The sequence below is a fragment of the Myotis lucifugus genome, unplaced genomic scaffold, assembly GCF_000147115.1.
Source record: "Myotis lucifugus unplaced genomic scaffold, Myoluc2.0 scaffold_4, whole genome shotgun sequence".
NCBI lineage: Eukaryota > Metazoa > Chordata > Mammalia > Chiroptera > Vespertilionidae > Myotis > Myotis lucifugus.
In genome coordinates this window covers 16,387,303-16,412,457 of record NW_005871052.1, presented here as the reverse complement: position 1 = coordinate 16,412,457, position 25,155 = coordinate 16,387,303, and the positions used below count along the sequence as shown (strand labels likewise).

At 40.9% G+C, this 25,155-nt stretch overlaps 1 protein-coding gene across 2 annotated transcripts in view; it reads right to left on the bottom strand.

The window, feature by feature from the left end:
• OPHN1 (oligophrenin 1) overlaps positions 1-25,155 on the bottom strand; it is a 489,623-nt gene that overhangs the window by 369,076 nt on the left and 95,392 nt on the right. For both annotated transcript variants that reach the window (XM_006082933.3, XM_006082934.3), the window contains exon 3: positions 17,739-17,834. In XM_006082933.3, coding sequence (XP_006082995.1) covers positions 17,739-17,834 — 96 coding nt within the window. The remainder of the gene's footprint in view (positions 1-17,738; positions 17,835-25,155) is intronic.

The following is a 25,155-nucleotide window of genomic DNA, read 5'->3' as shown; positions in this document are numbered from 1 at the left end:
CACCTTTAAAAGATTTTAGGACTAATGACCCATTGTGCTCTCCTTCCTGGGAGGACGCCCTTTCTGCTCTCCTTCTCCCTTTTTTCCCCCCACAGTTGTGCATCTTCTAAACTCTAAGGGATCCCAGGAGGCATGCAACCAGGGCAGCAATGGGTAGGGGCAGTTAATCCAGGGCCAACCCCCCGAACCTGTCTCTAAAGCCCCTTTTTTTCTGACTCCCCACCAAAGCTCATTTCTTTCCTATAACATTGTCAGAGAGCCAAGGCAGCCCCATTCTTAGGCTCTCCTTTTGCTTACACTATCATATGCATGTGCTTATTTCACTGTCCCCAGTTTTAATAAACATACTTTCAAAAATCATCTGGACTCATGAAATCTTTCCTGCATGAAGTCAAGAACCCACACACTACTGGCTAGCCCTAGGCAGACCCTCTCGGAGCCAGGTCCCTTTTCAGTAATATCACAACTATATATAGAAAAGTATGTTCAGGTTTTTTAAAAGGACTAGAAGGAAATAGATCATAACAATTTTTGTTCTTTGAGTGGAAGAGATGATTAACAATCCCACTTAAACTACTTATTAGCTACATTATCCTGGGCAAGTTTCTTTACCCCCTTAGCCTCAGTCTACCTCCTTAGCATTGCTCTGAAAATTAGATAATGAATGCAAAGCATTTTGCACATAGTACATGCTCAGCAAATTACAGCTATTTATATTCTGTTTATTCTATTTCCATGTTTTATAAGGTATGTTTACATTATCTATACTAATAAAAGGGTAATATACTAATTAGACTGGGAGAACTTCCGGGAGACCTTCCGGACGTCCTTCCGGACAAAGCCATGGTGGCAGGGTCAAGGTAGAGGCTGTTAGGGGTGATCAGGCCAGGAGGGGAAGGCAGTTGGGGTGATCAGGCTGGCAGGGGGGGCCAGTTGGAGGCAAGCAGGCCAGCAGTAGGGGGTAGTTGGGGGCGATCAGGCCAGTAAGGGGGGCAGTTGAGGGCAACAGGCTGGCAGTAGGGGGCAGTTGGGGGTGATCAGACCAGTGGGGGGGGGCAGTTGGGAGCGAGCAGGCCAGCAGGGGGGGGGGCAGTTGGAGGCCAGCAGGCCAGCAGAGGGGGCAATTGGGGGCAATCAGGCTGGCAGGGGGGCAGTTGGGGGTGAGCAGGCCAGCAGGCAGAGTGGTTAGAGGTGATCAGGCAGGCAGGCAGGTGAGTGGTTAGGAGCCAGCATTCCCAGATTGTGAGAGGGATGTCCCACAGGGATCGGGCCTAAACCAGCAGTCAGACATCCCCCTAGAGGTCCCAGATTGGAGATGGTGCAGGCCGTGCTGAGGGACACCCCCTCCCCCATGCACGAATTTCGTGCACTGGGCCACTAGTCCTCTAAAATAAAAGCCTAATATGCAAATTATCCCCTCGAACAGGAGTTCAACTGCTTGCCATGACGTGTGCTGACAACCAGGGGGTGGCGCAGAACATGGCAGGCATCAGAGACATGGCACTGGCAGCGGGTGGCAGTGGAGGCGCTGCTGGCCCCGATGGGCCCCGATGAGAGCGGGACCATGGTGGGATGGTGGAGCAGGTGAGCGGGCAGCACCAGGCCAAGGCAGGTGCAAGCAGGGGCTCGATTGCCCTGCTGATCACCCCGAAGATGGTGACCAGTGGCAGCGGTGGGGGTGGGGCCACAGCACAGCTCCCAGGTGCTGAGGGAGCCAGGCAGGGGGCCCAGCCCTGATCAATTGCCCCAAAGTTGGCAACCAGCAGCCAGCAGGCCCTGATCACCTGATCGGGGCTGGGGCTTGGGCTGGGACGGGGAACTGGGGGTGGGTGGCAGTAACCAACCTCCTGCGGTGCCCTGGCAGGGGGCCTTGTGACCTCTCACTAGCTACCTGGGGGTAGGGATGATGGTGAGGTGTAGTGAGAATGTAGGGTGTCTGCCGAGCTTGCTCTCACTCCCCCTGCTACCCTCCCCTGGGACACCAGGGCTCATGTGCCAGGGAAGCCCCTGTGCTCAGGAGCCTGACACCAACAAGGAGCCTGCCCCGCACCTGTGCGGCCTCTTCCGGGTGAGCCAGGCCAAAGCCACCAGGACTGCAGGGGCCAGTCGGGCTCCCGGTGGGTTTGCGCAAGAGCTGGTCTGCGAGGCCGGCCAGGAGAGAGCATGCAGCCTGCTCGGCTTCTGTGCAGTGCTGTGGGGTGGCCCAGAGGCCCATACTGCGCCCTGGCCTGTGACGTCTGGCCGAGCTCACCGCATCTCTGCATGGGGACTCAAGTGCCATGACTCAGGTGGAGGGGGGCGCGCAGGGGCCCAGGGGCCCAGGTGCTGCCCAGGATCCAGAGGTCAGCTGGGACCTGCCCTTCCACGCTAGACACTTGTGTTTCTATCACTGGCCAAACCTAGGAACCATACCCATGAAGAATTTCGTGCACCGGGCCTCTAGTTACATTATAATGCAGAAATACCAATAAACTCAATTTTTACTTTTTAAAAACAGAAAACTGCCTAAGACTATACAGCTAATAAATAGATAGGTCTGGATCTAAACCCAGATCCAGGCAAATCCACGTACCTAAATCCTGTCATCTCCCCATCTATAAAAATAAAAGCGTAATATGCTAATTAGACCGGACAGCCGAATGGCCTTCCGGACATCCTTCCAGACAAAGCCATGGCAGCGGGGACCGAGGCAGAGGTGGTTAGGGGCAATCAGGCAGGCAGGCGAGCAGTTAGGGGGATCAGGCAAGCAGGCAAGTGGTTAGGGGCAATCAGGAAGGCAGATGAGCAGTTAAGGGCGATCAGGCAGGCATGCAGAGTGGTTAGGGGCAATCAGGCAGGCAGGCAAGCAGTTAGGGGTGATCAGGCAGGCAGGCAGAGGGGTTAGGGGCGATCGGGCAGACAGGTGAGTGGTTAGAGGCGATCAGGCAGGCAGGCAGGCCAGCAGTTAGGAGCCAGCGGTCCTGATTGCGAGAGGGATGTCCAACAGCCAGTTTAGGCCCGATCCTGCAGGGGTCCCGGATTGCAAGAGGGTGTGGTCCGGGTTGAGGGGACCCCCCAACCCCGCCGCAAGTGCATGAATTTTGTGCACCAGGCTTATAGTACATATGATAAGGGGTTAATATGAAAAATATATAAAATACTCATACAACTCAGCAAAAGGAAGACAAACAATCCAATCAAAAATAGGCAGAAAACCTGAATAGACATTTCTCCAAAGAGGACATACAACTGGCCAAGAGACATATGAAAAAGTGCCTCTAGTAAGGAAATAATGAGCCAAGGTTTTAGAAGAGTTATTACCATTGATATAAGATGGTGTTAGGGGCAGAATAGAGGGGAGAGCTCAGAGTACACAATTAGAAAGTCAGTGTGACCTTTATGGTGGGGCAAGAGTGAATGGCAGACGCCTAAAGCCTAGGCCTACTAAAGGATGTTCCGGAGAAACACATTCACTTCAATTGAACTCCCTATCCACAATCAGGAATATGTTGGGATTGTTTTGTACCACTTATTTGCCCCTGCCTGGCACCTAACCGATAGGAGAGTATAAAAACTCTACGAGAATTAGAAAAGGTGATACTCATGCCTTGCATTCTCCTCATTCTGTGTGCATTATATCTTCTTCAGTCAAATGCTCCCATGGGAACTCAGAGGGCCCTGAGAGCTGGTACTTTCCTTTGAAAGCTCTCTGAGTTTTGCTCTGCTTTGTGAATACTAGACCAATGACAGTGTTGAACTTTATCTGAGCTTGGGTTCCAGGAAAACAAGAACTGTTAAGAAATCCCCACCCTTTTGTGTACTAAAGGTCGAATATCTATCTACAGGTCAAAGGTTATCTTCAATAGATATATTGAAAGCAAAAGCAAGAATAGAGGGGGAACCTTGAGATTAAATGGGACTTAAAAAGCATTATAAAAAAATTTTAAAGAAGTTTTAAATAATGGTGGACAGGGATGTGATAAAATCCCTTGGGTGATAAAATCATAAACAGACACAAGGAAAATATTATTATGAACATCAAGAAAGTGGCCAGCTTTGACTGGAAGAAGGCAGTCGTGACTGGCACTTGGATAGGCTTCTACAGTGGCTGACAAAGTTCTATGATGTGGGTTGTGGGGTAAATGGGTGATTCAAAAATAACACAGTAAGCTATGCATTTATTTTAGCTGGTTTCCTATATCTGTATTCTGTTTTACAATAAAAAGTTACAAATAAGACACACAAAAAACAACTAAACTGCAAAGAACCACCAGCCCTCACATTTTAGACCCATCGCCATATTTCCTCATGACTCCCATAACCCAAGTTTCCTTTCTTTTCTTTGAAATTTTCCTTATTAATGAAGGTTTTCCCCATGGTAATAGTCTGAATAAAACCACATCCTTAAACTGTTCAGTATGCAGTTTTGGCACTTTTGGTTTTATCGTCTGAGTTACACAGGAAGCATTGTCAAATTATAATGAATATTTAGACTTCCTAGTTTAAATTTGTATGGGTAAAATATTTTAATATACATATTTCAGAGAGAATTGTCAATGCCCTCACTGTCCATGATGAGTTTCTATTTATCAGAGTTCTGGTGTGCTTTGTGTGATATTAGAAAGCAATATAGTATTATCAGTTGTAGTTAATTGTTTAAATAATAAGTTGATTGCAACTTATTTTATTTAATTTGAATTAGCATCTGCAAATCAGTAGTTTCAATTGCAGATTAGGTGAGCAGTTAGGAGCCAGCGTTCCCGGACATCCCTCTCACAATCCTGCCCAGTCACATCACTCACTCTATGGAATCTTATTAACATACAGAGTTTAGGACCAACTCAGATGATTGATTTACCTGATAGTCTTGATGTACTCTTGGCATATTCTAACTATATGGTTGGTACATTATGTCAATATTAGTAGGTATATATGAAGAATCTTCTTTGTAAAAAAATTTTTATCCTTTTATTGTTGTTGTTAATCCTCACCTGAGGATATTTTTTGCCATTTATTAATTAGAGAGAATGGAAGGAAGGGGGAGAGACAAAGAAAGAAACATCAATGTGAGAGAGATACATCGACTGATTGCCTCCCGCAATTCCCTGACCAGGATCGGGGATCCAGCCGGCAACCAAGGTACGTGCCCTTGAGTTGAATCAAACTTGCAAACCTTCAGTCTATAGGCCAATGCTCTAACCACTGAGAAAACTGGCTAGGGTATATTCTTCCATTTTTATAAATCAGATAAAATATCTCCTCTTCTTTTAAAATACAAATAATTATGTCTATTAATATTTTGATTATAATACTTTTTTTGGATTTACTTTTTTTTGCATGCCTCAGTAACATTCCACTGTCATTATCAGTTGTATTATTATTCTTGCAATAAACTCTCATTACATCTTTTATTTTTAAAAGTGATCACTAATAAATAACCACAGCCATTTATGTCTTTCCCTCATCTATAGATATTTTTTGTTTTAATGTAATGTATCCCTAAAAGCACTTGCTATTGGCTACAAGCCAAAGTATTATACTGTTAACAAAAATGAACTTTTGTAATGAATTTACTGGGGTAACATTGGTTAATAAAATTACATAGATTTCAAGTGTACAATTCTATAATACATCATGTGTATATTGCGTTGTGTTCACCATCCCAAATCAAGTCTCCTTACATCACCCAATATCCTCTTCTACCCCCCACCCTCATTCCCCTCTGGTAATCACCATACTATTGTCTATATATGAGTTTTGCTTTTGTTTTGTTTTTTATTTATTTTAACAAGAGGGGAAGGGGAGAGAGAGAGAGGAGAGAAAGAGCCATCGATCGTTCCCCAAATGGGGATCAAACCCCCAACCTAGTATGGGCCTTGACTGGGAATCAAACCAGCAACCTATAGGTGTACTGGATGATGCTTCAATACACTAAGCCACACCAGCCAAGGCCGTTTCCTTTGTTGTTGTTGTTTTACTTTTTGCTTAATCCCTTCAAACTTTTTCACCCAGCCCTGAAAACCCCCTCCCCTCTGACAGCTGTCAATCTGTGCTCTATGAGTCTTTTTCTATTTTGTTTGTGAATTTTGTTCATTATAGTCCACATAGGGGTGAAATAATATGGTATTTGTCTTTCTTTGACTGGCTTATTTCATTTAGTATAATACTCTCCAGGTTAACAAATAAAGGACTTTTTCAGAACCCCATGAAAAAGGACTTTACCAGGTACTTGTGACTATATCAACAATCAACTGAGTGAGATCACACCAATAATCAACTGAGTGAAACTACTAACGCAAGGTAAAATGGAACAAGAATTAATTACTTAGGATTTAATGAACTGATGAAGGATGATTGATGGTTTAGTTTGGAATATTACCAGTGTAATAATCTATATATAATAGAGAAATATACTAATTAACCGGGATGCCATAATGGGTTGACTAGACAGGAGGAGGTTGCATGCAGATCATCGGGGGCGGGGTGGCAGGGGCCTCCACGCACCTGTGCTAGGGGAGGGCCTGATCAGCAGCAGCCTTGGCTGCTTCAAAGGCCGGAGAGGGAGGCAGGGCAGGACCAGGAGGGAGGCAGGGCAGGACCAGAAGCCGCTGTGGCTGCTGCGGGGGCCCAGGGAGCAAGGCAGGGCCAGACCGGCAACTCGAGGGTGGGCGGCGCTGCAGAATTTCAAATTGCACACTGGGCTCCTTGTAATGACATCTGAATATGATGCTCATTGAATCATATATGATCAGACACTTAGGAGCAAATGTTCACTTTATGGAACCAATGCATACAAAACCCAGGGAAAACCAGGCTGATGCCTGGCTTTCAGAGTTCCTAGCCTTATAGGAGAGTAAGTACAGTCTATCCCAGGCAGGCCCAAAATTATCTAGAGAAGAAAGGAATTCACCCAAATTTATACGTACTGTAGGTGAAATATGGTCGATAATTCTTGGCTTGGCATCTTAGCCTCATGAGGTTTTTAAAAGATCCATCTGAGATTCTTTATGAACATGTCTAGCAAAGCAGAAGACATTTGATCGATAATGGTCCTCTCTCATTGATGTTTCCATCTCTCTATCCTCCTCCCTTCCTCTCTCTCTCTCAAAAAAAAAAAAAAAAAAAGACAGAAATGCCATTTGATGGAGCATTTGAGATCTTGCTTTCTGGCATGCCATAGTTTGGCTCAAATAACTGCTTATAAAAATTATCTGAAAGCTTGGACATTTTTACATAGACATTTACTTTGCATAGTCCACAGGATTCTGAAGAAGCCTACTCAGGACCATCCTACAGACCTAGACCCAGTGCTAGGTACCAGCAAAAGTCTATTATGCTTTGCATTGGGTGAATTTGGGTGAGTTTTGTCTTGGAATCTGTCTCTTTTTTTCTTTGTGTCTATTTATATATGTTATAAATGTGATATAATTTTCTACCTCCATATGTATTATTAAAATTAATTTAAAAGCTATCACTTATAAGGACAGGATATTTTAAAGTTATCAGAAATATAGACACTAACTCAAAATATCATTTATTATAATAGTAAACTAGAGGCCTGCTGCACAAAAATTTGTGCACTCAGGCGGGGGGGGGGGGTCCCTCAGCCCAGCCTGTGCCCTCTCATAGTCTGGAACCCTCGGGGGATGACCATCTGCTGGCTGAGGACTGCTCCCCAGGGGTTTGGGCCTAAGCTGGCAGTCAGACATTCCTCTGGCAGCCCGGCAGCCCTCGGGGGATGCTCACTTGCCAGCGGGGAGCAGACCTAAGCTGCAGTCGGACAGCCTTAGTGCTGCTGAGGAGGCAGGAGAGGCTCCCACCACCACCGCTGTACTGGCAGCCATCAGCCTGGCTTGTGGCTGAGCAGAGCTCCTCCATGTGGGAGCTCACGGACCACCAGAGGGCAGCTCCTGCATTGAGCATCTGCCCCCTGGTGGTCAGTGTGTGTCATAGTGACCAGTCATTTCCAGTTGTTCTGCTGTTAGGGTCAGTTTGCATATTACCCTTTAACTATATAGGATAGAGGCCTGGTGCACAGGTGGAGGCCGGCTGGTTTGCCCTGAATGGTGTCCCAGATCAGGGTGGGGGTCCCGCTTGGGTGCCTGGCCAACCTGGGTGAGGGGCTGAGGGCTGTTTTCAGGCTGCCCGCACCCCCTTTAGGGTTGGGGTCCCCACTGGGGAGCCTGGCCAGCTTGGATGAGGGGCTGGTGGATGTTTTCAGCTGCCCGCACCCTCTTCAGGGTGGGGGTCCCCACTGGGGTGCCTGGCCAGCCTGGATGAGAGGCTGATGGCTGTTTTCAGGCTGCCCGCACCCCCTTCAGGGTGGGGGTCCCCACTGGGTGGCTGTGCCTGGCCAGTCTGGATGAGGGGCTGAGGGCTGTTTTCAGGCAGGCCAAGCCTGCAACTGAAGCTCCCAGTCTCTCCTTTTTTCTTTTTTTTTTATTCTGGGATTTATTTACCTTCTGTAATTGAAATTTGTTGCGGCTCCAGCTCCGAGGCCGGCTGGCTGAAAGCAGGTATCTGGGGTTTGTTTAGCTTCTATAATTGCAACATTGTTGCATCTGGAGCTCAGAGCCGGGCCTCGGCAGGCAGAGACCCTTGGCTTCCTCCATCACTGGAGCAAGCAAGCCTCATGTTCGCTCTAGCTGCATGGCTGCCGGCCGCCATCTTAGTTTGCAGTTAATTTGCATATCACCCTGATTAGCCAATGGGAAGCGTAGCGGAGGTATGGTTAATTACCATGTTTGTCTATTATTAGATAGGATTTTATACTTTTATTTATTATGCATATTTAATAAAAGGAACATTTAATAATAATTGTACATGTTGAGGGACTTTCGATCAAGATGGCAGAGTATATAAACTCTATGCACACCTTCTCCACAATCACATCAAAATTCAACTAAATTATAGAACAACCATCATTGAGAACCTCCTGAAGACTAGCTGAACAGAACTCCTATAACTAAGGATGCAAAGAATAAGCCATGTAGAAACAGTGGAAAGAATGGTGACATGGACCATGCTGATCCCACATTCATGGTGTGGAGATTAGAAATCTAGAGGGATATCTCGGCTGCAGAGGTCCCAGCCCCATACCCGGCTCCCCAGCTCAGGGCACCAAGACCAGGAAGAGAAGTCCCCATAACATTCGATCTCTTCCCAAGCAGTTCCAGACCCTACTCACCTGGTGGCCAGTTCAGATCACACTACAACACAATCCAACAAGCTCCACAAAAAATAAACCTGAAGGTTGGACTAAACTAGCAAGAGATACGCACTAAAGAGACTCTTTCTCCATGAAGTTATCTCCCATAAAAAAATTGTCTGCTGTAGTCATGGCCGGATCTCATATCCAGTCAGTCTAAGAGTGAACCCCACTGACATACCAACAGCACTATCGGCCCAACTAGACTGTCAAATTACAGTGGGAAGGCTGGGGAATGTTGAGGGGGGAGGGGGAAGTAAGAGATCAGCCGAAGGACTTGTATGCATGCATATAAGCATAGCCAGTGGACACAAGACACTGAGGGGGGGTGAGGGCATTTGCCAGGAGGTAGGGGAGGCCAAGGGAAGGTCAATGGGGGGGGGGGGGAGGAGACATATGTACTAATATCTGTAATACTTTAAAACAATAAAATAAAATTTAAAAAAGAAAAAAAAGACAATATGGGGAACACCCTGGAGAAGCCAGATCAGGAACCAGAGAGACAGTGCCAATGGATCCCACAGCACACCTTTTAAATAAGGCCACTCTGTAAGACAGGGAGAAGTAGGCGATCCATCTTACATATAAAAAAAAAAACAACACATGAATTCAGCCAAAATGGAGATACCAAGAAACATGTCCCAACTGAAAAAACAGGACTAAACTCCAGAAAAATAAACTAAATAAAATTGAAACAAGTAATCTAGCAGATACAGAGTTCAAAACACTAGTTATAAGGCTGCTCAATGAACTTAGGAAAAGAATAGGAGAACTCAGTGAGAACTTCATCAAAGAGATAGATAACATAGAAGTGAGGTAGAAAGCATAAAAAAGAACCAGATAGGATTGAAGTATACAATAACTAAAAGAACAACATAGTAGGTGGAAACAACAGCAAATTAGATGAAGTAGAAGACTGAATCAATAATCTGGCAAATAAGGTAGTGGAAAATATCCAATTGAAATAGCAAGAATCTACACTAATAAAAGACAAACATGCAAATTGACCGTACCTTCGCTATGCCTTAAGCCACGCCCACTAGCCAATCAGAGCGACTATATGCAAATTAACCCAACCAAGATGGCAGCCGGCAGCCACGGGGCTGGAGCGAGCAGGAGGCTTGGTTGCCCCAATGACGGAGGAAGCCAAATTTCCCACCTGCTGCGGCGGCTCTGAGCTCCACTCAAGGCAACAAAGTTTCAATTATAGAAGGTAAATAAACCCCAGATACCTGCTTTCAACCGGCTGTGGCCACGGAGCTGGAGCAAGCAGAAAGCTTCCTTCCCACCCGCCCTGGCCGGCTCTGAGCTCCTCTCAAGGCTACAAAGTTACAATTATAGAAGGTAAATAAATCCCAGAATTTAAAAAAAAAGAAAAAAAGGAGAGGCTGGGAGCTTCCATCACCGGGGGGGCTTGGCCAGCCTGAAAACGGCCCACAGCCCCTCACCCAGACTGGCCAGGCATCCCAGTGGGGCCCACCACCCTAAAGGGGGTGTGGCCAGCCTGCAAACAGCCATCAGCCCCTCACCCAGGCTGGCCAGGCACCCAAGCAGGACCCGCACCCTGATCCGGGACACCCTTCAGGGCAAACCAGCCGACCCCCACCCATGCACCAGGCCTCTATCCTATATAGTAAAAGGGTAATATGCAAACTGACCCTAACAGCAGAACAACTGGAAATGACTGGTCATTATGACACACACTGACCACCAGGGGGCAGATGCTCAATGCAGGAGCTGCCCCAAGGTGGTCAGTGTGCTCCCACAGGGGGAGCTCTGCTCAGCCACAAGCCAGGCTGCCAGCTGCCAGTACAGCAGTGGTGGTGGGATCTTCTCAAGCCTCCTCAGCAGCGCTAAGGATGTCCGACTGAAGTTTAGGCCTGCTCCCCGCTGGCAAGTGAGCATCCCCCAAGGGCTGCTGGGCTGCCAGAGGGATGTCTGACTGCCAGCTTGGGCCCAATCCCCCCAGGGAGCGGGCCTAAGCCAGCAGGTGGACATCCTCCGAGAGGTCCCAGACTGCAAGAGGGCATAGGCCGGGCTGAGGGACCCCCACCCCCTCCAAGTGCACAAATTTTTGTGCACCGGGCCTCTAGTAATAAGAATAAAAAACAAAAGGATAGTTTAAGAAAAAACATCAAGTGTACCAATATCACATAATAGAGGTACAAGAAAGAGAATAAAGAGAGAAAGGGATTAACAACATATTTGAAGAAATACTGATGGAAAATTTCCCTAAACTGGTGAAGAAAATAGACATGTAAGTCCACGAAACATACAGTTCAAAACAAGATGAAGCCAAAGAGGTCCATACCAAGATACATAATAATTAAAATGCCAAAGTTTAAAGACAAAAAGAGAATCTTAAAAGTTACAAGATAAAAGCAGACAGTCATGTACAAGGAAGCTGCTTACTTTACAGAAACTTTGTAGGCCAGAAGGAAATGGCACAAAACATTAAAGGTGACAAAAGTAAATAACTACAAACAAGATTACTCTACCCAGCAAGGTTATTAATGAGAATCAAGAGAGAGATCAAGAGTTTCTCAAAAGAAAAAGCTCAGGGAGTTCATCACCACTAAACCAATGTTACAACAAATGTTACAGGGACTTCTCTAGTAGAAAAGAATATATAAAAAATATGACAGTCCAATCAATGCCTCTCTGTCTCTGGATCTGTCCTTGTTCATCAGTTTATGTTGTTCATTATATTCCACAAATGAGTGACATCATGTGGTATTTATCCTTCTCTGACTGGCTTATTTCACTTAGCATAATGCTCTCCAGTTCCATACATGCTGTTGCAAATGGTAAGAATTCCTTCTTTTTTACAGCAGCATAGAATTCCACTGTGTAGATGTACCACAGTTTTCTAATCCATTCATCTGTTGATGGGCATTTAGGCTGTTTCCAAATCTTAGCTATGGTAAATTGTGCTGCTTTGAACATAGGGATGCATATATCCTTTCTGATTGGTGTTTCTGGGGCCTTAGAGGGAAGGTAGGGGAGGGTGGGGGTAAGGGGGAGAGATCAACCAAAGGACTTATATGCAAGCATATAGGCCTAACCAATGGACATGGACAACAGGGGGGTGGGGGCATGAGCGGGGGAATAGGGGGTAATGTGGGGATAAGGACACATGTAATATCTTAAACAATAAAAAAATATATATTTATTTAAAAATATATGACAGGAAAATACAGAAAAGAAAAAAATTCTAACTGACAAAGGCAAACACTGAGTGAGTAATAGATCAATCAATTAGAAAGCTAGGACAAATGTTAAAAGACAAAACTAAGAAGATCATATGTAATTACAACAATTAATAAAGGAATACAAACAAAAACACATTAACAAAGAAAGTAAAAAATATGGACAAAAACAGTGGCCTTAAATGAACATACATGCTAAAAGCCTCAACAAAATATTAGCAAATGGGATCCAGCAATACATTAAAAATATTATACACCACGATCCAGGGAGATTTATTCTGGTAATGGAAGGTTGGTTCAATATTAGTAAATTAATAAATATAAATATAATACACCAGACAAACAAAATGGAGAATAAAAATCACACAATTATATCAATAAATGCAGAAAAAGCATTCAACAAAATCCTGTACCCATTTATGATAAAAATTATCAGAAAAGTGGGAATAGAAGAAACATACCTCAATGTAATAAAGGCCATATATGGCAAATCCACAGCAAACATCATACTCAATGGGCAAAAATGAAAAGTGTTCTTCTCTTAAAAACCATAAGATCAAGAATAAGACAGGGATGTTCCCTGTCACCACTCTTATTTAACACTAGAGGCACAGTGCATGAAATTCATGTATGGGTAGGGTCCCTAGGTCTGGCTGGTGATCAGGGACGATCTGTGGGGCAACTGGTGGGGTGATCAGGGAGCCCCCTCTGGCACCCGCTTTGGCTGGCCTGAAGCCTGTGAGCTGAGGGCAGCTCCTGCATTGAATATCTGCCTTTGGTGGTCAGTGCTCAACATAGTGACCAGTTGTTCCACTGTTTGGTCGATTTGCATATTAGGCTTTTATTATATAGGATAGTACTGGAAGTTCTAGCCACAATAATCAGACAAGAGGAAGAAATAAAAGACATCCAAATTGGAAATGAAGAAGTAAAACTGTCATTATTTGAAGATAACATGATATTGCATATAGAGAACCCTACAGATTCCACCAAAATGTACTAGAACTGATTAATAAATTCAGTAAAGTAGCAGGATACTTTATAAACAAATATCCAGAAATCAGTTGCGTTTTTATACACCAATAATGAATTCTCACAAAGAAAAACTAAGAAAACAATCCCATTCACAGTTGCTTCAAAAAATGTAAAATACCTAGGAATAAATTTAACCAAGGATATAAAAGACCTGTATGCAGAAAATTATGACACTGAAGGAAGAAGCTGAAGAAGACACAAATAATTGGAAGCATATACTGTGTTCATGGATAGGAAGAATTAACATCATTTAAATGTTCATACAACCAAAAACACTCTATAGATTCCAAACAATTACTATCAAAATACCAATGGCTGGCGTGGCTAAATGGTTAGAGTGTTGTCCCATGCAGCAAAGGGTCACAGGTTTGATTCCCAGTCCAGGGCACATACCTGGATTAGAGATTAGATCTCCAGGCCTGGCCATGTGCAGGAGGAAAAGAATTGATGTTTCTCTCACATTGATGCTTCTTTTTCTCTCTCTCTCTCTCCCTCTCCCTCCCCATCCCTTCCATACTCTCTAAAAATCAACAGAAAATATTATCATTGGAGGAGGATTAACAAAAAAATACCCAATGGCCTATTTTATAGAACTACAACAAATATTCCAAATACTTATATGGAACCACAAATGACCCCAAATAGCCATAGCAATCTTGAGAAAGAATAGCAAAGTTGGATGAATCATGCACCTTAATATGAAACTATACTACAAGGACATAGTAATCAAAATAGCTTGGCCCTAGCCAGTTCTGTTAGATGGATAGAGTGTTGGCCTGCAGACTTAAGAATCTGGTAAAGGACATGTACCTTGGTTGCAGACTCAATCCCCATCCCTGAGTGGGACACCTGTGGGAAGCAACAAATTGATGTGTGTCTCTCAAATCAATGTTTCTCTCTGTCTCTCCCTCTCCCTTCCACTCTCTAAAATTCAATGGAATAAACATTCTCAGGTGAGGATTAACAAAACAATACAAAAAAAAAAAAAAAAGCTTGGTACTGGCATAAAAACAGACATATAGATCAATGGAACAGAATAGAGAGCCCAGAAATAAATCCACACTTTTATGGTCAATTAATATTTGACAAAGGATGCAAGAACATATAATAGGAAAATACTTAAATTTTAGACTCGAAACCATAAACATCCTAGAAGAAAACATAGGAAGAAAAATCTCAGATATTTCTCATAGCAATTTTTTTCTGATACATCTCATCAGGCAAGGAAAACGACAGAAAAAAAAATGTGACTACATCAAACTAAAAAGGTTTTGCACAGCAAAGGAAACCTTCAACCAAATGAAAAGACAACCCACTGAATGGGAGAACATATTTGCCAATGATACATCTAATAAGGGGTTAATCTCCAAAATATATAAAGAACTCAACATCAAAAAACAAACAAACAAACAAACAATTCAAATGAAAATTGGGCAAGTGACTTGAATAGACACTTCTCCAAAGAGGACATACAGATGGCCAATAGACATGAAAAATGCTCAAGGTCGCTAATCATTGGAGAGGTGCAAATTAAAACCACAATGAGGTATCACCTCACACCTGTCAGAATGGCTATCATCAATAAATCAACAAAGGACAAGTGTTGGCAAAGATGTGGAGAAAAAGGGAATCCTCCTGCACTGTTGGTGTGAATGCAGACTGGTACAGCCACTGTTGGAAGCAGTATGGAATTACCTAAAAAAATTAAAAACAGAACTGCCTTATGACCCAGCAATTCCACTTCTGGGAATATATCTGGAGAAACACAAAATTTGAAAGAATATATGCACCCCTATGTTCACTGAAGTATAATTTACAAACAATAACCACGATTTCAAAGCAACCCAAGTGTTCATCAATAGATGAGTACATAAAACAGCTGTGGTACATTTACACAATGACATACTATCCCTCTATAAAAAAGAAGGAAATCTTACCTTTTGAGACAACATGGATGGGCCTGGAGAGTATTATGCTAAGTGAAATAAGCCAGTCAGAGAAAGGTAAGTACTGTACGACTTCACTTATATATGGAAGGCAATGAACAAAATAAATTAACAAAATATAAACATACTCATAGATACAGAGAACAGACAGACAGCTGTCAGAGGGGATCGGGATGGGGAGGGATTAAGCAAGGAGAAAAAAAACTCATAGATACAGACAAAAGTAGGTGTTTACCAAAGGGAATGGGGAGTGGGGGGAGGTAGAAGAGGGTAAAATAAGGATAAATACTGATGGAAGGAGACTTGATTTTGGGTGGTCAACACCCAATACAATACTTGGTTTTGTATTAAAGAATTATACCCCTGAAATGATATAATTTTAGTAACCTATGTCACACCAATCAATTCAATAAAAATTAAAAATAAATAAGTAAAAATAAAAAAGCAAAATAAACAAACAAAATAAAAAACTCATAGATACAGAGGATAAATTGATGGTCACCAGATGTGAGAGGCACAGTGGGAATGGGTGAAAAAGGTGAAAGATATAAATAAGTAAAAAACTGTCAGTTATTTAAAAAAAAGCTACAGGGATGTAAATCAGACAATAGGGAATATGGTCAATAATACTGTACTAACTATGTATAGTGTCAGATGGGTACTAGACCTATAGGGAACTCACTCTGTAAGGTATATAAATGTCTATTCACTACATTGTTTACAAATTAATATAATATTGTATGTAAACTGTAATTGAAAAATAATATTTAAAATAGTAATAATACATTTTTATATTTTAGTTCTGGAGTTCACAAAGATAATTGTTACTAACTTGTTTCAGTGACATTAGATTATTCACAATAGTTCTGTGGTTCAATGTTCTAATATTACAAATGGTTTACACCAGTGATAGGCAAACTGCGGCTCACCAGCCATATGCTGCTCTTTGGCCCCTTAAGTGTGGCTCTTCCACAAAATACCACGTGCGGGCGCGCACGTACAGTGCGATTGAAACCTCGTGGCCCATTCGCAGAAGTCGGTTTTCGGCCTGGTTGAGTCTATTTTGAAGAAGTGGCATTAGAAGAAGTGGGGGGTGTCCAGAGGTTCGGTCCAGCGACTGGGCGACTGGAGACGCAGCGCAGGCAGGCCGCGGGATACGCAGCGCGTGGGAAGTACATTGTTTTGAGGTACATTCACTGAGGTCGACCCCTTCCAACTCTCCCATCCACACTCGTCTATCTGAAACAAGTATACAAGACGAGTGTGGATGGGAGAGTTGGAAGGGGTCGACTTCAGCGAACATACCTCAATCAGATTGAGGACGTTTTTAGCAAAGGCCAGCTTAGGAGTACCCTAATTAAGTTAATAACAATGTACCTACCTATATAGTTTAAGTTTAAAAATTTTGGCTCTCAAAAGAAATTTCAATCGTTGTACTGTTGATATTTGGCACTGTTGACTAATGAGTTTGCCGACCAGTGGTTTACAGTCTTTAACTCAGTGGTTACCAAACCTTTTCTTAAATGGCCAGAAGGCAAATATTTTAGGCTTTGTAAGCTATCCTGTCTCTACCATTACTATTTAATATTACTGTTGTACTGAAAAGGCACCCATGGGCAATACTTAAATAAATAGGTGTGATTTGTTAAAACAAATTTTTATTTACCAAAAAAAAAATACACAAAAAACGTAGAGGGCAAGATTTGGTCCAAGGGCCATAGTTTGCTGTCACTACCTTAACTTCATAACAACTAAAACAACGTTCTTTTTCATTCCATTGTTCAGTCTCCTCTTTGTAACATCCTTGAGACAGATGTTGATCACATTTTTAAGAGGACAAGGCTAAGGTTTGTAGAAAGAAATACAGGAAATACCTTGTCCAAGATCACACAGTTCATAGTGCAAGTTATTAAATTCATTTGCCAAGGGAAATGCAAAATGTCCTGTTGCCTGAAAAGGTGTACATATATAAATGCTAATGTTAAACTTTCTAAGGAATTTGTTCCTTAGAAGACTATTTCTGTAAATCATTTTGGAAAATAAACCAAAAAACAGTCTTAATTTATTCATTACAAAAATATATTTTTCATGTATCAAATTCTTTAAAGAAAAATTCCCTTTCATACTGACTGAGTAAAAGGCCTCAATGGAGGTTTTAAGGGATATCTTTTGATTGCTCTTGGTGAGAAAGACATGGGACTGGGAGGAAATGTTTCTTTCTCCTTCTTAAGCAGCCTCCCAGGAGCATACTTGACCACAGGGATAAAGATGCCCAGGTTCTCTGCATCCACAAACAAGAAGGATGAATGGTTTCAGACCGGCCTTGAGGCAGCCGGTGGCCTCTTGTAGCTGAAGACTTACCAATGTTAATCTCATCATCAGTCAGAGTGTCTCCAATAAAATCAAACTGAAAGGACTGCAGAGTCTGGGAAAATTTCTGAACAGCTGAGGAATAATCTGCAAAGAAAACAGGAGAAATGGTCAACACTGCTTTACTTTGACCAATATCCTCATCTCTATTAGGGAAAATAGGAGAAAAGCAAAGGGAAATGCTTCCAGCAGGTAACAACTTACATTGAATGATGTTAAACAAACAAACAAAAAAAGATTGCACTGTCTGTAGAAGATTTGAGCAACCAAAACCACACATTAAAGAGGGACAAGGGCAGGTTAGTGAAGTCCTTTTAAGTTATGGGACATGTTTCATCTTCAATCCCTGTCCTCTTTGACCTTTTCTACTCAAAGCCCGTAAAAACTTAAGCATTTAGTCCTAACCAGTTTGGCTCAGTGGATAAAGCATTGGCCTGCGGACTGAAGGATCACAGGTTCGATTCCAGTCAAGGGCATGTACCTTGGTTGCTGGCACATCCCCAGTAGGGGGTGTGCAGGAGGCAGCTCAAGGGCTCTTCCCATGACAACATAGACAACATCTGGACGTTTTACATATTAACCAGATGACAGCCTGGGTTGGAATACAATCTGGTAGGGAAACAAGTTTGGCTTGCTCACTGAGTATTCACCAAAGGACCTAAAATAAGGGGCACTGAATGTAAAAACTGAAGGTGGTATGGCCAGACACATGTTTAGGGTTTTTTTTTTGGGGGGGGGAGTTAATAATTTATAATTTTATTATATAAAAGGTTAATGATGGTATAAAATAAAATCACAATTAGGTACCCATTTGACAAATTATCTTTATTCAAATTTTTAAAATATCACCTCCACCAAGAGGTCCAGCCAAACTGTCCCCAGTTGCTACTTCAAGAGTGGTTCTTAGGATCATCATCACCTGGAAGCTTGGTGGAAATACACATTCCCAGGTCACACCCATATCTGCTGAATCAGAATCTACATTTTTATAGATTCCTTAGGGCCGTGGTCGGCAAACTGCAGCTCGTGAGCCACATGTGGCTCTTTGGCCCCTTGAGTGTGGCTCTTCCTAAGCCTTAGGAGTACCCTAATTAAGTTAATAACAATGTACCTACCTATATAGTTTAAGTTTAAAAAATTTGGCTCTCAAAAGAAATTTCAATCGTTGTACTGTTGATATTTGGCTCTGTTGACTAATGAGTTTGCCGACTACTGCCCTAGGGGATTAGTATGCTCTTCAAGTTTGAGGAGCACTGTTCTCACCAAAGTAACTCTTCTAGGAAAACTCAAGTTTGCTGGTTATTTATGGTTCCCTGTTCCTGTTTCTTCATTCACACCTTAGTTTCATCCTCCTCCATCTTTACATCTATCAGATACACAGGCCTACTAAGAGTTTTTGCTCTCAGGCTAACAGAAAGTGAGACAATACAAACAATAGTATCTATTCCTTTCAATAAAAAGCTATCTAGGTTTAGCTATCATGATTAAACACAATAAAATGTGTTCAGGCATTTGGCTAGAACAGATTAACCTGTCAATAATTGTATTATCATCTTGTCTATGCCCCTTATTCAGAAATACTTATGTTCAGAGGCCTGACCCTTTGAACACACCATTGATGATGATCATGATGGTGGTGATGATGATGATGATAATAAAGGTTTTACAGAGGTCAGGGACTGCAGACCTGGTTTCCATGCCTTCTCAAATTTCCACAATTTAGAATCACATTTTCCACTTCAAATCTGGGCCTCATAAGTGTGAAAGGAACACACATACCCTGCCCTCCACATTTCATCAGCAAAGAGAACATGGTTCCATGTCTCAAAAACAATCACTTTTCTCTGGCCTTCTTGGCCAGCAGCAAAAAAGGACAAGCCCAGAATTACCCATGTACTCTGTTTCACTCATGAAAATTGAATTATAATATTCATTATATTTCCCTTTCACACATACCAGAATTTCTTAAATGTTATCGGAGCCAAACAACGTACAGTTATTATGCATTTCTCTTTTAGAATTATCTGAGCATTTCATAAACCACAAATAATATGATTTTCAACATTTATAGTATAATGCATATAGTAAGGATGGAGTTACATTCATTCCCTCTTTATTATATGTACCATTTCTTTTTTAATGTTTTTAATGTTTCAATTATAGTTGAAATACATTATTATATTAGTTTCAAGTATAGAACCACTTCTCCATACTTCTGGCCTTCAAAACACTACCTTACATATTCACAGAACCTGAAAAAGTTTATGAAAGTCTTTCTACAAACATTCTCATTTATTTTTCCCAACTATCCAAAGGTAGATATTACTATCCTTACCTTATAAACAAACAAACAAATAAGACAATGCAGATAAATCACACTGAGAAATATGAATAACCATAAATTAACTGCTCTTCATGGAAAAGTATTATTTATTCCGCCTCTGTACTTTGGAAAGTGTCAGGAAAGACTCATATATTTTAGATAAATGAGTTGGGTAAATTCTGGACTCCAAAGAATCAACTGATAACCTAGAAATGCTTGTCATGTATAGGACATTTATTTTCTTATCATCCTTATAATGAATGCATCATTCCAAGGCATGTAAACTAATCATTTTATCCTCCCAAATGTTTCCTTATCCTTGTCTATTAATCCACTATCCCACAATTTTTCATACTATATTTGAGGGTTCTCTCTCCATCACCTTCTAATTTAGTCATGTGTCTTCTATAATGTTTTTGCTCTCCTTTTCCTTACTCATTCCAAATGACACTTTTTTAGGAAATTGAAAATCTCTGTGAATGAGGTAGACTATAAGAGGATTAATTGGTACAGTAATTAACTAATGTTATATAAATACCAATTTTCTTTCTACCCCTATACTTTTCTATGGAATCATACAGAATATACTTTTATGTCTAACGTATTTAGGTCTACAACATGTCTTAGAAATACACCTACATAAAAAAATAAAATAAAACAGAAGCTATTGGAACCAACATTGTAGGAGATGTGTAAAACAGTAAGAGGTTCACTGCAACCAACCAAAGAAAAATATATATTCAAAATGGCAGAAAGATTTTTGGTGTTTTCACTAGCCCTTACTGCCTTCATGGCATAGTGGGGTCTTGGTTTAAGCAAGTAGCAGTCTGTTTCCCAATTCCAGACCTCAAACCATAGGAAGCAGAGCAGACTTTATTTACAAATTATTGTGTACATCTATTCTAACCTGTCTGGAAGTTCCCTAAAAGGCTGATCCAAGGTGGTCATCTCAGCTTCATATAGAATGTCAGGCAGGGGACGAAATGGACACTCCTCATAAAAGATACAAGGTGACTACAAACCTACTATATTATCTTGCTAAGGGCTGTCATGCCAACGTGGCATAAATTGGGTGGCTTAAACAATAAAAATTAATTTTATCACAATTCTGGACACTAGAAGTCTGATATTAAGGTGTCAACAGAATTAGTATTTTCTAAGTCCTCTCTCCTTGGCTTATAAATGGCCATCTTCATTCTGTATCTTCTCATGGTCTTCCTACTGTGTGTGTCTGTGTCCTAATCTACTCTTCTTATAGAAAACCATACATGCACAGCTGGCGTGGCTCAGTAGTTGAGTGTCAACCTTTGAACCAGGAGGTCATGGTTCAATTACCCATCAGGGCACATGCTGGAGTTGCAGACTTGATCCCCATTGTGGGAAATGCAGGAGGCAGCCAATCAATGATTCTCTCTCATCGTTGATGTTTCTCTCTCTCTCTCTCTCTGTCTCTCTTTCTCCGTTCCTCTCTGAAATCAATAAAAAAATATATATATATATTTTTAAAAGAAAACAAGTCATGTTGGATTTGGGTACACCCATATGACCTCATTTACCTTAATTGCCACTTGTAAGGCCCTATCTCAAAATAGAGTTATAACATGAAGTTACTAGTAGTGGGGTTAAGACTTCAACATATTAATTTTGAGGGACACAATTCAGCTGATAACAGCCAAGATTATGGGGGCAAGAGATAATCAGTGGAGACATATAATATACCATCTAAAGCACATAGGAGAAGATAGCATGAGAATGTTTGGGAAATTATGACATTCAAGAGCAGCCAAATATATGGGAGAAATTTAGAAAGACATGTATATGCCAAGGAAAGATACATGCTCAAAAAAGAAGACCCTTTTACCTCAGGCTGTTCCCTAGGCTCAGAGCCTAACTAAATGGTGGAGTACCCCAGCAAGCACAAAGCCAAACTGAAAAGACTAGAAAAAAAGGCTGGTTTGTCTTTTTTTCCTTATGTACTTTTTGTTTGCTTGTTTCTTTGTTTCATTGATCTCCTAGAATTCAAGGAAATCTCTGTCAAAACATGAGCTGAAAACAGCTAAAAGAATGCTTTTCAGTGATCACACATGACAAGAAATAGTAATTGCAAAAATAGTTTGTAAATGTCTCAAAACAAATGAACTACAACAGCCTTTAAAAATCAAATTTTTTTAAAAAATTTAAAAACAACAAACTATAGAAATGGGAGAATCTAATCTGATTTCCTGGGTTGCCACATTATAATAGTCAAATGCCCAATTTTCAACAGAAATTAAAATCACAAAGCATAAAAAGAAACAGGAAAACAAGTCTCATTCAAAGAAACAAAATAATTGACAGAAACCAGAAGACATTGAACTTAGTAGAAAAAGATTATAACAGTTGTCTTAAATATGCTCAAAAGCTAAGGGAAAACAGAAAAAAAGAACTAAATGGAATAAGGAAAACAATATTTCAATGAAATAAGAATGTTAACAAAGGTGAGAATCATAAAATGAAAACAAAAAGGATTTTTTATGTTAATAAAAGGGTCAATTTACCAAGAAGATATAAAATTATGAACATATATGCAGCAAATATCAGAGCCCTAAAATATATGAACAAAAGTTGACAGGATTAAAGGGAGAAATAGATAGCTCTGCAATGATATTTCTGATAATAGATAGAATCAGACATAAGATAAGTAAAATAGAGTACTTAAAAACACGATAAACCAATTGGACATAAGCGATGTATAAAGAAGACCCCATGCCACAACAGTATGCATATTTTTTGAAGTGTACACTGAACATTCTCCAGGATAGACAGTGTGTTAGGCCACAAAGCAAAATTTAATAAGTTTTAAAGGGTTGAAGTCATACAAAATATCTTTGCTGATCAAAATGGAATGAAACTAGAGATTAATAATAGAAAGAACACTGGAAAACTCACAAATGTGTGGAAATTAAAAAGCACACTCTCAAACAACCAATGAGTCAAATAAGAAATCAAAGTAAATTAGAAAATACCTTCAGATAAATGAAAACAAATAAACAAAAAATACATACCAGGCAGTGAAAAAGCAGTGCTAAGATGAAAATTTATAATTAAAAGTGAATACATTAAAAAAGAAAAAAAATACCTCAAAGAAATAATCTAACTTTGTACATTAAGGAACCAGAGAAAGAAAAGAAACCTAAGCCCAAAGACAGCTGAATGAAGGAAATGAAGAACAGAAAAACAATATAGAAAATTAACAAGATGAAAAGTTGCGAGGCTGGCCCTGACTGGTTTGGCTCAGTGGATAGAGCGTTGGCCTGTGGACTCAAGGGTCCCGGGTTCGATTCTGGTCACGGGCACCAAAAATAAAAAAAAATTTAAAAAAAAGTTGCGAGGCTGTGTGGCTGAAGGTCTCCCTCCCTCCTTCCTGTAGGCTTTTCCCTTCCCAGTCTCTCTGATAGTAGGAGCTTTAGCAGCCTAGCCAGGTGCCTGCTGCCCACTGCAATTGGGAGAATCTATGAAGCCCTTCCAGAGGTGGACTCTTTCCCAACGGTCACATTGTTAGAACTTTTTCTTAAGGAGAGAAAAGTATTGGTAGGTTCAGGGTTTGGGGGAGAAACAAAATAGCATAGCCTAGAAAAAAAATTAGCAAAATTAACAAACCTTTAGCTAGACTGAATGAGAAAAAATAGAGAAGACTCAAATTACTCAAAACAGAAATGAAAGCGAGAACATTACTAGCAATTTTACAGAAATAAAAAGGATTATGAGAGAATACTAGGAATATTACCAACTTAAATCACTTAAATGAAAAGGCATGAACGGAAGTGGGGTGGGGGGGCAATAGGGGGATAAGGACACATACGTAATAGCTTAATCAATAAAGAAAAAATTTTAAAAAAATGAAAAGGGGAAATTCCTAGAAATATACTATCTAAACTGAGCCATGAAGAAATAGAAAATCTGAATAGATTGAATCTGTGACCAAAAACCTCCCAACAAAGCAGAGCTCGATGAGATGATTTCACTGTTCAATTTTACCAAACATTGAAAGAACACCAGTCCTCAAGAGTGGGTAATACTTTCTAACTAATTGTATGAAGCAAACATTACTCAGATACCAAAGCCAGAAAAAAAAAGAGTACAAGAAAGAAAAACTACAGACAAATATCCTTTATAGATAGCAATGCAAAAATTCCCAAGAAAATAACAAACGGAATCGAGAAACATATTAAAAGGATCAAGTTACATAACTATGTGCAATTTGTCCCCAGAATGTAAAAGTGGTTCAATATACAAAAATCAATCACTGTAATACATTATATTAATAGAATTAATGGGGGGATCTCATGGTATCTCAATTGATGCAACAATTTTGATAAGACTGAACACTTTTTCATGATAAAAGAAAACACTCAATAAACTTGGACTAGAAGATAGCTTCCTGAATCTGATAAAGGCCATATATTAAAAACCCACAGCTAACATCATACTCAATGATAAAAATCTAAAATCTTGCCCAGCCGGTATGGCTCAGTGGTTGAGCATTGATCTATGAACCAGGAGGTCATGTTTCAGTTCCCAGTCAGGGCACATGCCCAGGTTGCAGGCTCGATCCCCAGTGTGGGGCATGCAGGAGGCAGCCGACTAATGATTCTCCTTCATCACTGATGTTTCTATCTCTCTCTCCCTCTCCCTTCCTCTCTTAAGTCAATAAAAATATATATTAAAAAAAATCTTATCCCCAAAGGGAAAGAATAAAACAAGGATTCTCATTTTTGCCACTTCTATATAACATACATTTCAAAGTTCTACACAGAGCAATGAAGCAAGAAAAATAAATAAATTCAAATTGGAAAGGACAAAGTAAAATGATCTCTGTTCTCAGATGACATGATTGTGTATGTAGAAAATACTAAATATTAACAAATATACTATTAGAGCTAATAAACTCAGCAAAGTCACAGGATTCTGAATCAACACACACACACACACACACACACACACACACACACACACCAAACAGCTGTATTTCTATACACTAATAATAAACAATTTGAAAAGTAGATGATGAAAACAACTGCTTTCATTATACCATTAAAAAGAATA